The sequence below is a fragment of the Amphiprion ocellaris genome, chromosome 15 (genome assembly GCF_022539595.1).
Source record: "Amphiprion ocellaris isolate individual 3 ecotype Okinawa chromosome 15, ASM2253959v1, whole genome shotgun sequence".
NCBI classification, from domain to species: domain Eukaryota; kingdom Metazoa; phylum Chordata; class Actinopteri; family Pomacentridae; genus Amphiprion; species Amphiprion ocellaris.
Window position 1 is genome coordinate 12,480,738 of NC_072780.1, and position 12,835 is coordinate 12,493,572.

Genomic DNA, 12,835 nt, shown 5'->3' on the forward strand with positions numbered 1-12,835 from the left:
GGATCTTTTTGTTGTAGTTGTTCACACTTGCACCGATGAGTGATTGGATACTTGTGTGCATCAGTCCAACACTGTGTATCGAACCCTTTGATTCACATTTCTGTGCTTCAGGAAGCAAACAGCACTCAAAGCATCTCTCTGTTTTTAAATTAGACGACCAGAAAGCAAAAACTCACGCAAGTCACCAATCAAAACCTCCCTATAGTGCACTACTTCGATTGGGTGATATCATTCAACCGGGGACAAGACAAGATAGTCCACCTAATTGCTCCGGATTTCCGTTTCTTCCTCCGCTCAACTATTCTTAAGGGGGCCGTGTATTTGACTCAAGCAGAACAGAAAAAAGGTTTTAATGATTCGGATTTGATTGTTTTGTCAGAGCTTGTACAGTACGTGGAATCAATATGGCAAATCAAAGAGGCCGGGGCAGCTTCTGGAAACAATCCAGATGATCTATTCTTATGAAATGTCAAATGTGCTGGAGGTGCTGTTCTTTACAATGGCAGGATTAGAGGCGGCTGTTACCGGGTAAGATATCAATCATGTGTTTTTTGTTTTTCCACAATAGCAGTCATGTTTTATTAGCTTGTATGTATACAGTGGGTCTAATTTCTTGAGTAATAAAAGTTGTATTAGTTAAGACTCAGCTATTTGACTTCCTATTCGGAAGTCAAATAGTGAACAAAAACCAACAATTGACACTGAGAATGTATTGTGTTGCTTTAATGACCTTCTATACTAAATCTGGGGGAGGTTAAGGAACAATTCAGTGGCTACTCACCACGCTGACTTTGAAGGCATAGAGCAGATCAAAGGGCAACGCAGCCACCAGGTCGATGATGAACCACGTGGTCAGATAATGGATGCATATCTGTCGAGCGTCGAAGATCACCTGCCCCGACTTGCTGACATAAGTGGTACGAAAATTGAAAACAATGTCTGGCAGTGAAAAAAAAAAAAAAAAGAAACACAGGATTTGATTATTGAAAATGCCGCACAGCTGAAAAGCTCAGTCATTCATACTCAAACAGTTTAGAAGCCGACCTATTATGAACAGTATCTCCACAGCAATGTCACTGACAGTGGTGCTGCGGGTCAGATCATCGTCATCGCCGATGAAGCACACGTTATACGGCACCGTCACAGCAACGTAGAACGTGGCGAGCAGAATCAGCCAGTCCCAACCTGCTTTAAATGTGCTGTAGTGAAGTAAGATGAATTTGGACTTCTTGGCATCTGCTACCTTGTACTCTGGTAGAGCAGGCAGGTCCCCAAACACATTCTGAACAGGGCAAGAAAAGAGAAGTTATGCAGACTGTTATTAGTAGTTCTTATGGTACATTCAGTTACGTTGTTGTGGAGATGCAGCCTCATGCAGAGTAGTGTATGTACTGAAGTACCATCTTATCAAAGCTAAACTGCAAAGAAAAAAACAAATTTGGTAAATAATAATAATCCTGATTTCTGCATATATAGCTTTTCCAGTTCAACCAAAGGGTGCACAGCTTATCATACAGGAGCATCAGTGCATGGCGTCAAATTAAAGGCAAACCTCAGTGATGGAAGAAGTGCTCAGATCCTTTACTTAAGTAAAAGTAGCAATGTCACATGTGAAAATAGTCCATAATAGTTATAGTCCTGCATTCCAATCATGTCTTAAGTATGCAGGTATTATCAGCAAGATTTACTTTTTGCTGAAAAATGTACTCTGTCAGTGTTTAACTATTATATATATGATGTTTTTGGAAAAACATTACAGCTGCAGATGTTGCATTTTACTGCTGTAGCTAATTTTAACTACTTTCACTTGATATACAGTTAGGTAGTTCAAACTACAGTGATAAATCATCTTTTATAAGATTGTCATGCTTGCATTGTTGCTGTCCTGTGAGAATTATGCATTTTTTAAAATTGCATTTTTATGAGCTTTCGTCCCCTGTGCTTTAATAAAAACACTTATCTTCTCACTTCCCATATTATACAGTTTGCCTCCACCCACTTTTGAATGGCCCTTCATAATGTTACACGCCATTGTTTGAAGGGTCTGATGGTACCTTGTTGAGTTTAATCTTGCTCTTCTCTCTGCTGTGGAGGTGACCAGAGATGTGGTAGAGAACGGTGCTGCTCCTCATCCGAGTCGAGCTGAATGGAGAGCCTGTTTTCACCCTGCCGCGCCGCCGCTCTGCAAACACACACATACACACACACGCGCGCGCACACACACACACACACACACACACACACACACACACACACACACACACACACACACACACACACATACACACACACACACAAACACACACACACAAACATTATCACGCTCCCATCTACAATACTTTACCCCCCAAGGTTAACTCCTGATGACTGAATCAGTCATTATGCTTGATGAAATACATAATATTCTGTCCTGAATAGGGAAACATGAATATGCAACAGCGAGAACGTTTCAATTCTGAGCAAACTGTGCAATTTGCTCAGAAATGCAAAGAGAGCGAGGAGTGGGGGGAAAAAAAGTGTTTACTGTCATTTTGCTTTTGTGCATTCAAAGAAAATTTGCTACCTGCTTTGATTATTCAAAAATACATATTGGTTGATAATGGCTTATTGTGTAAACACTATTTCCATGAAACAGGGCAATTTTAACCTTTGACAAATCGCCACTGGGGCAGGGAGGCAGTTAAGTAGTGGGGTATATTTTCTTTGCTAGATTTCCACTCTTGCTTTTGTGTGAGTGTTTCTTCCAAGTGTATTGCAGTGCCAGATAAAGCAGATATGGTGCAGGAGTGATGTGTTTGGACTGAGGAGTTGGGTAATAGGAGAGGGCACCTTATTGCTGCTGGGTTCTGAGTCCAGTTCTCATTGCTGTGAACCCACTGCAAGGCCAGATTTGCTCGAGGGTCGGGGGGAGATAACGACAATAACAAAGCTGGAGAATAGACATGATAACTGATTCTGAATGTCCTTTGGAGAAGTGTGTGTGTTCGGAGGTGTGTGTTGCGCGTACGGACCCCAGACGAGGCGAACAGACAGGACCCATCCATAACACGGTGCAGCCTTGGGGGACGCGACACGGCAGGAGCACCGAGACAGAGACATGCTTATTTTTAGATCTAATGAATTTCCCCTCTGCTTTTATAGTCGTTCTTGCGTGGGGAGAGGGGGAGTAGAGGTGGGGAGTGTTGTGTATAGCGGGGGTAGAGGCATGTAGGGCAGATTGGGGAGGTGGGAGGGGACACATTGTAAAAGGAGCTGAAATGGATGAGATGTGGAGGTGATGGAGAGGAAGCTGGAAATGAAGGGACAAAGCAGGTGAAAAGAAAAGGAAAGAACAGAAAAGGAGGAGAGGAGTTGGGGGTAGAGTGACATTGCTGATGGTTTCCCTCTTTTGTCCACTTTGTCGAGACAGACAGCTAAGTGGGTCACACCCGAAGTATCTGTCTGCCCTTGAAAGGCTTCCCCAGCATGGATGGAAATGCCCCACTGATGTCATACTGTCTGTGTGCCACAGTGTTTCCTGGTTCTTCACGTTCCTATTTCAAGCACAAACAACTTAGTCTGTAATTATTGTTAAAGAGACTTTTCTGCTTGCTTTAAAACTTAAAACAAGTTCACCTACACGTTTAGTAACATTTCTTCACTGACTTAAACACGTACCTTCCATATCTGCACTGAGAACAGGATGCAAATGTTTGTGAGACGCACCGGGCGTATTTTCATTTTAAACAAGCTCGTCAGACCCAAAGCCATTATAGTGAGGCGTTGGTTTCTGTCAGAGCCGTGCAGCATCAGCCTCGTTCCTTTCTTATGAAAAGCGTGTCATTACGTGAGTGAAAATCACTTTACTTTCTGCTTCTCGCTCTCCCTTATTTACTGTAATGAGACGAATTAGGCAAATCCATGGGAGGCAGGCCTGAGATGAGAAAAGTCAGTTTGCTGACTTCACACACACACCCAACATGCTCACACACTGACCTTCTGCCTGGCTTTGTAGGCTGCTTTTGCCCTTTGAGGATATTGACTTTGAGGGCAAACTTTGCTTCCTTTAGCTGTTCTTTGTATTTACAATAATGAAGATAATTAGAATACATGGAGGGAAGTATTTGTATCCCACCATCCACCCCAACCACCTACACACTTGTGCGCATATTAAATCATTACACTCTCTGTACTGTACTGGGAACAACATTGCCACCCAACAGAACCCAGGTGATGTTCCCTTAAAACACATTTGATGAAATAAATGAGTAGCGTATGAACCTAACTTCAAGGAGACAGGGTTGCTTTGAAATGAAACACAAGCCTAATGCATTGAGGTGTCAAAATAATCGAACCCTTCCACTCCTGGAGGTCCGTGTACCGTGACCAGGCTATTATAAGAATGCAGCCGGCGCCGTTTTTCGAAGGTTGCCAAGCGTGGCATTTTCACTTGAGCAGGCTGTCTGGTCCTGCTACGACTAAATGGATGTAGCATTTGTTGTGCTTCAAGGCTCTTATTCAGTCTCTGATTTACAGTTTTGATTAAGTAAAAATGTCAAATATCGCTGGAGTTTTCCAGATCTAACCCTGGCCTGGTGATGAGAACAAGGAGACTTATTGTGTTCCAAAATGTAAAAAAAAGTGTTTGTTATCCTTAGATCCCGAAGTTTTTTTTTACCTTTAGTTTTATAGCTTTGTAGCTGGTACTGGCTAGTAAAGTTGTTTTATTGTTTTGAGCCACGAGCTCAAGGCAATATGTCTGTGTAGTTTCCTGGTCATCCATGTCATTGTAATTCTAAGAGTTTCAGTAGAAAACAACTGGGCATCTCTTTAAGGTTCTTGAAGATGTTTCGTCTCTCATCTAAGAGGCTCCTTCAGTTCTCTCAGTTTTCTCAGAAGTGGAGAAGCCTCTTGGATGAGAGGTGAAATGTCTTCAAGAACCTAAATGAGAAGTCCAGTAGATTTCTACTGAACCATTTAGGATGAGCTTAAGGCTTTAGAGGAAGAATCCGGTGATGGTATAGAGATCTGAGAAGAAATTTTTCTCATCTTTAGCACAGATGTTGCATTAGGGGAATGATTCATCTACAAAAGCAAACAAATGTAAGCAATTTGGTTTGATGAATAAACTGCTGCTTAGTTGACCAAAATCAGGATGCTGAATAAAAAACAAGTATTTCAGGGGTTTGTTGATATTCTCTGCTCCTACAAGGAAACCACTGCTATTCATTCAACAGCACTAACATGCATACTGACCTTCTCTTTTGTCTTCTTGGATGGCTTTGGCTTTAGTGTCAGTGATGTCCTTAAATGAAGCCAGAAAAAGCACCACGTCGCCTTTCTCATTCTTAATTGGCACAATGTCCAGCAGGCACCAGAACAGCACCGCTGAAAGAGAAAAACACTCCTATTAACACTTCTAAACACCATCTCTGATTGGACTCTGAATGGGTTTACAATGTGTGTGTGTGTGTGTGTGTGTGTGTGTGTGTGTGTGTGTGTGTGTGTGTGACTATACCAGTTTGTGTGTGCAGCAGAGCAACAGTTTCACAGATTCCCAGACTTATTAGTGAGCCTATCCACAGTTGGAAGTCCCTCGGGAGAAGCAGAGCCTTTAAATAGACCGAGCCACAGTTCCCCAGGCACAGCAAGAGATGAACCCATCTCTGAGGTCCCATCTCCTGCTAAATAGATTGCTTTTCAAAGGAACTGCAGGTCAGCGTCTGGAAGCATGTGTGTTTCTGCAGCAGCATTACTGTGCCTGTACTGATTTTTGTTAAATGCTGGATTTATCAAAGAAATGTCATTGGACACAGGCTTTGCGTTAAGAAAATGCAAGTAGTGTATATTATCCTGTACATGGGTGCTATTCACACCCATGTACAGGATAATATATGTGGTTTAAAGTGCGCAGAGTATTAACGTCTGACTGCAGTCCCTTCAACTTTATTTTTTCATATTTATTTTAGTATTTTGCATTTTAGTGTCTTTCAGGTCACTGTGGTTTTGCAGCTCAATACTTTAATTCACCCTCTGAACCCTCAAGGAGTTTCTGGGTGTTTCTTTGCTCCTCTCCATTTTTTACTCACCAAGGGCTCCATTTTCACTGCAGTCTAAAGTCCTGTGCCTCAGTGGAAACAACACAACCACAGGTAGAAGTATGGCAAACACAAAAATGTCTCCTCTGCCTTGTAACCAAGTTAAAATGCCATAAATCCTAAAAAAAAGTAAATACAAAAGTTGGATTTCTTTATTGATTTTACAAAAATTTCAAAAACCTTGAATCAGCTTGTCCAAAATTTATCCAAGTGCCAGTATGTGTTACAAACACTGGAACAGTGGTTCCTTTACATACTATAGATGTTTTAGTATATTTTTAATGGTCTCTATACTTATCTCCTATGTGCTTGGTGTAAACACAGCCTGCAGTTCATCCCAATTCAGCCAAAAGGTCCCAGAAATTTTCTCACGCGATTGTTGGTTCCTGTTGAGTAATTAATGTTGTCTCAGTTGTTAAGAGGAATACAGAATTTTATAAATTTTACAGAATCTGGATCCACCCATCCATCCATCCATTATCTATACACCGCTTAATCCTCATTAGGGTCGCGGGGGGCTGGAGTCTATCCCAGCTGACTCGGGCGAAGGCAGGGGACACCCTAGACAGGTCGCCAGTCTGTCGCAGGGCTACATACAAAGACAAACAATCACTCACACATTCACACCTACGGGCAATTTAGAATAATCAATTAACCTCAGCATATTTTTGGACTGTGAGAGGAAGCCGGAGAACCCGGAGAAAACCCACGCATGCACAGGGAGAACATGCAAACTCCATGCAGAAAGATCCCGGGAAAGCCGGGACGCGAACCAGGGATCTTCTCGCTGCAAGGCGAAAGTGCTAACCACTACGCCACTGTGCAGCCCTCAGAATCTGGATATTTTAAACAATTTAGTTTTTTTTAATGAAAAATGTAGAAAACTGTGAAATACTACGATTTTAAGCCTTGATTTGGGTAATTCTCCTGACATTACTACGTGTCAAAAATGATATGCTCAAGAACTGTTGCAAAGTTGGAAATCCAATGATTATGTCTGTTTTTATTGGTTCTGGCTCTGATAAATGGTGTACTTTTGACGATTGAAAAGATAACATGCCTTTTGGGGTTCAGAGCGATAATGTTTGGAATCACTTTTACAGCTCTCATCCTCCCTGTTTTCAGTAACAGCAGGAAGCTTTTTCCATCAAAAGGATAACCCCACTGTGAAATGCCTGCCCAGCACCAAACAGCCGACAATTAGCAACTTGCCAGAGAGCACACTGGAACATTTAGTCGCTAAGAGACAGATACTATGAACAAGAATTTGGTTGAGACTGGATCATATCTCAAAGAAGTCAATATTGGATTTGTGTGGCCAGAAAATTAACATTGGTCCATGTCTCCTGGATCTGAACTCAGGCAACTGTTTATCATGAATTTGCCATATCAGCTCAAAATCCATCTCCAGTCATTCATTAAACCCCTAAAAACTCACCTCTGTGTATCAAAATTGCATATTTAGAAGTTCTTTTAATTAAATCAATCCCTTCCAGCCTTAAAATGGCATAGATGTAACTCAACATTGTTGCTTTCTATAAAATGTGCAGACCTACAAAGTCCTAACCTCTCTGTCCAGAACAAGCTGCAGCTCCAGCACAACCACAATTCTACTCAACACAATAAAACTATTCTATGTTACACAACAGAAAGTTGTAATGTTGCAGCAATAAAGCCATAAAAGTTAGAACCGGACACCAATCCTCAAGAAGATTAATGATTGTTGTTAGGGAATTCTGCGATGTCGAGAGATGAACGAGGAGGCAGATTCAGACACTCTGGAGACTCAGATAGCTTATGTTGAGAATCAGGTTTATTGATATTAGGAGGAGTGATACAACGAGCAACACAGTAATCTGAGCACTGGCAGCGTCAATTCTGAGGATTCTCTTCGACTTTCAGTACATAAGGAGCTGAGAGGAGGCCATATTCAGATTACAGCCCAATATGGAGCCAACTTGTCTTCTCAAGAACGTCAGACTAAACAGTATCTGATCTTAACCAAGTCATGTGCTTTTGTCTCTATCTCATGTATCTTCTTTTGCAGCATCAGCCTTTGAATGTGCTCCCACCTTTAGTTTGGGAGAAGCAAATAGGAACAGAGATCAACAATTTGATTTAAGGTGACTGTAGTTGACAGATGCAACCTGCATATTCTGGGATGTCTTCAGCTAACAGCTGTGAGGAAACACCTCAATAAAGCGAAAGAGAGTGATTTTTCCTTCACAGTTGTTTATTCTCCAGTGTTTTACTTGAAAGGGAGAATGTGTGTTAAATGCCACTTTTTGACTATTTGGTCACAATGAAAGTCATCTAAGTAGAAATTTTGCTCCACTTTTCATTCTTTTCCATCCAGTAAGTAGAAACGAACTGCTGATCAGGAGGGATTTCCCACGGAGTTTCCTCCCGTCACTCCCACCCACTAAATCCTCCTCGCATGGTGATGTCTCAATCACAGTATTTTTGTCTCTGCATGTGTGTCTATGTGTCTCTATGTGTGTGTGTGTGTGTGTGTGTGTGTGTGTGAGAGAATATCTGCATGCCTGTGAGACAAGGCAGCACTATCAAGCACACAGTGCCAGAAAGAGCATTCCTGATTGCGAACACGCAGCGTTCTCTTCTCTCAGGCAGACAGACGGAGGACAAACTGAGTCAATCAGCTACGTTTACTTTCAGGACTCTGCTGTGACAGACGAAAAGAGGGGGATGAGGCAACAAAAAAAGGGAAAAAAAGGTTGAGGCAGGGAAGGAAGAGGCAAGACAAACACAAGAGACAAACTAGCACCGAGAGAACAATGTGGAGACGGTAAAAGAGGTGGAAAAAATGCCACGAGAGACACAAAAGGTAACAAAAGGGAAGTGAAAAAGAACAGAAGGGATGATGGTGGAGCGTAATATAAGGCAACAAAGCAAGAGACAGAGCTGTGCAGACAGTCACATCTGTGATGGTATTAGCAAAGCCGTGTGTATGCAAACTGCACTGAGCCACCTAGTAAATTTGCTTTATAATTCAGGCAGAGAAAATACCTAAAAAAAAAAAAAAAAAAAAAAAAAAAAGCAGCAACACATCTAAGTCATGCACATGCCATCAAAGCTGTATTAGTCACTTTCAGAGAGCATCACAAACAATCCCTGCAACTGCAGTCAAAGCAACATCATCATAAGGTGCATTTAATAGCTGGTCTGGAGCTTTTGATCAAATCACACGATCACTAATCTGCCTCCAGACCTCTCAAACGTCTGGCAGCGTCTCAGATTTGTGGCAGCACAATTTCAAACGGGTCTGCTGTTGTGCTCGTTCTCTTACAGAAACAATCCACCAACATTTGTAAGTGCTTGTAAGAGGTGAGGCAAGTTACAGAAACAGCGGCACTTAATCAACATGTTCATTTGATCAATGAGAAAAACATTCGTTGCTCCTATAGCAACCGCTGCCACTTCTCAGTGCCAAGTGAGAAAGATGCTGTTGGGACAGATTCATTACTCACCGCCGACAAAACAAAACAAAATAACCCCGTTTTCCAACAGGAAATTGGCTGACAGGAACACATTGTCAAGCTGAATGAATGAAGCGGAAATAAAAGGTGATTCAGACAAGGAGCTGTGCTGTACATGTCCAGATTTCCATTTTTCCCAGGACTATAAAGATACATTGTATAAGTCAGACAGCTCAAGAATGAACTATAATAGAGAGCGTCAAAACAGCTACTAAATGGAAATAGTGGAGGGAAATTAGAAAGCATGCGGAACTGAAATAACAAGTGACTCTCCTCCTGGATCGTACAGTGAAATTCAAACATAAATGTTGCCTGGCCTGATTAAAATATTTTTTTGTTACTTCCACACTAGTGAATTGACTGCAACACACACAAGAAGCATCCAAGTCTCTGATAAATATGCAAGGGCACATGGCAACATCTCATATCACAGCGAGCGCGCATCCACGGAGGCCGAGATGTGCTCATTATTTTCAACTCCATTTTGTTCGCCGGCCAGCTGGCTAATCAGCGCGGCACACACCAAACTGTACCACACCACAGCCAGATACCGGGCTCAGTGTAATTGAAGGAGACAGGTTTAAGGAGTCGGCCATTAAAGCTTAATGTGTCTCAGCATTAAATAATAACTGGGGGACACTTCTGACTGATGGCGTTGTTTAATCACCTTTTAACGAGAATGGGTCAGTAAAAGAAGTTCTACATCCAGCCCTGCAGCCGTTAGTCCGTCGATCCATTGGCTCATCTATGCCAATTTAAATGGAGCTTCTTCAGAAATAGCCACGGAGAGATCTGCCCTCCATTTATGGTAATATGAAAGGCAATGCCTCACATGGTAATCGCTCTGTCTGTGTGCTTTCTAATGGCTTTCTGTGCTTGTCTACTGGCCTTCATTCTAACACTTAATTGGTAAATTGTGGAGGAAGCCGCGGAGTCGGTGTTGCACCTCAGACACAACCGGAAACAGAATGAGCTTTGGACTCCTTACCTGTCTTTTTGTAGAACATGATCTCATCTTTAAACTCCTTGCGCTCCTCCAAGGCGTCGTCGATGCTGAGGATGATGCTTTCGCTGGTCTCGGGCCCATACAGGAACTTACAGGCACAGCTCTTCTGCATGACCTCGGCCCGAGAGAAGCCCGTGAGCTCGCAGAAGCCATCGGAGCAGTAGACGATGGGAAAGCCCTTCGACACCTGAGCGTTGGCCAGGATGAAGTTGCTGTCTGCGGGAGAAGGAGGAAAATAGAGGCAGGATGAAAGGACAGACACAGAGCTGAGGTGGTGACGTCATTGTGAAGATTATGTGGAGTTATGATGGAATTACGCTCGTCATGGGTGTGTTGTTGATGCTTCTGTTTAAAGGAAAGGTGTCTGGACAGTTTAGCCTAGCTTATGTCTATTCCCAGGTGCTTTTGCAAGAAAGGAAATACACTGTTACAGGTCCCCAAAGGCGGCTTAGGATATCTGCACTCTGAATGCAGGGACATAAAAATTAAATCCAGTGTGTTTTGCTGGCTCTAGGCAAGAAGACCAAAATCATTATTTTGCTCCTTCAAGACTCCCTCGAGCTTTCAGCACCAACCCCTTAGCAACCGCAGTTATTCCGATGTCTGGCAAAACAAAGCGTGGAAATTGTTATTTAGCTTCCCCAAGAAAAGAAGTTTGTAAGTTTCTGTCTTTCTGCAGATAGTGTATATTGGATATTTTAGAGTTTTTTTTTACTGCAAACAGTGTGCTGGGGAAAAGTGCAAAGCAGTGCTAATTTTCATTCACAAGCCAGCACTCTTACTATGAGACAACATTCATATCAACACCCTCTTAAAATTATCAATAAGGCATTTTTCCAGGTTTTTCAGAAAACACAAACCACAGACCAAGGCCATTACACTACAGGGGTAGAATTACATGATCTATTCAACTGAAGATGTAGACGATTTTACCATCATGAGGAGATGATTTAGGCAAAAAAAAAATCACTTTTGTCAGAAATGACATTATTTTAGGAAGGTGATGATATTAAAAAACTGTCATTTCATCCAATTTTTAGGGTAATGAGTGGAGAGAGGCCGGAAATGTGGGAAGAGAGAGTGAGTGAATGACATGCAGAAAAGCTCCAGGCTGGCCGGGAATCGAACCAGGGACTCACTGCTTACAGATTTGATTTAATCACAAAGCAAAACCAGGTAAACTCCCCTTTTACCTGTGTACCAAAAGCTCTCATGATTTTCAGATTTAAATGGCTACTCTACACCATGCCCAGGATATTGTTTAGAACTTGGTGGAGTGGCTCTTTCCTATTTTGCTCTGTTGTCAAGCTTTACAACACACTACAGCTTAATGAATTTGTCTGCTTTAGAGAGTTCAGATCAAAAATGTGTAAGTGAAGAGTGCAATAGCTACTCTTAGGCTGGATTTTGCTTCATACACCTTTACTCCCTTGGTTGTTTTAATGTGTTTCACCAATGTCTGGTGCTTCATTGTATCATACTTGGAACGTTGTATACATTAAAAAAAATGTTTTAACTCAACAAGAAAAATTATATCAGTCTTTTAAAATATGAGAATCTCTCATGAAATTATGATACACTGTCAGCTGAGTTTTAATGACAGATACTTCGTAATTGGTAACACAAACACAAGTTTTGTGGCCTTGAAATCCTGAACTGAAGATGAAGAAAAGTGAAGTAATATATGTACTATGCCAATTTAATTAATTTACAACACCTTGACTTTTGCTTTTAAAATCAATTAACACAGAAAATTTTGCTTAAATGGCAAACAATATTAAATTGGCGCATTTACTACTAACATTACTATGTCAACATAACTCATCCAAACTATGCTTGCAACTTAAAAGGTTTGTCTATATATATATATATATATATATATATATATATATACATTTCAGTTGCTATCTTTCAATAATGCATTTAATTAAGTGGTGGAATTAGGTCCAATGCATTACATTTTAGAGTGTATTGGTGATTTCTTAGCAAATTCATCCTTAAATAAAGTTGACCTAAGTAAAAAAAAATAAATAAATAAATAAATAAAGAAAAGAAATTAAATTAAAAATTTCGCTCATGGGTTGCCTATTTGCAGCAATAGTGACTTTTTTTTATCACCGTGGACGGATTTGCATCAGGAAAACAGTCCCCAAAAGTACTTTAGCACAGCCGGAAATGATATCACCAACACTGGCTGTGAGACCCCTGTTTTAACCTCCTGGCTACCACTATTAACTACTGAAACTTCACAAAGC

General features: G+C 41.4%; 1 protein-coding gene across 4 annotated transcripts in view; it reads right to left on the minus strand.

Annotated features, from left to right (window-relative positions):
- Window positions 1-12,835, minus strand: part of kcnh8 (potassium voltage-gated channel, subfamily H (eag-related), member 8) — an 81,134-nt gene that overhangs the window by 34,272 nt on the left and 34,027 nt on the right. For 3 of the 4 annotated variants that reach the window (XM_055017830.1, XM_055017831.1, XM_023287085.3), the window contains 5 exons: window positions 10,563-10,796; window positions 5,236-5,367; window positions 2,055-2,182; window positions 1,045-1,282; window positions 782-939 (listed from right to left, as the gene is read on the minus strand). In XM_055017830.1, the coding sequence (XP_054873805.1) occupies window positions 782-939; window positions 1,045-1,282; window positions 2,055-2,182; window positions 5,236-5,367; window positions 10,563-10,692 (786 nt within the window). In that variant the 5' untranslated portion in view covers window positions 10,693-10,796. Of the gene's footprint in view, window positions 1-781; window positions 940-1,044; window positions 1,283-2,054; window positions 2,183-5,235; window positions 5,368-5,497; window positions 6,464-10,562; window positions 10,797-12,835 lie in introns of those variants that run through there. The other variant, XM_055017829.1, reaches the window with a different exon arrangement.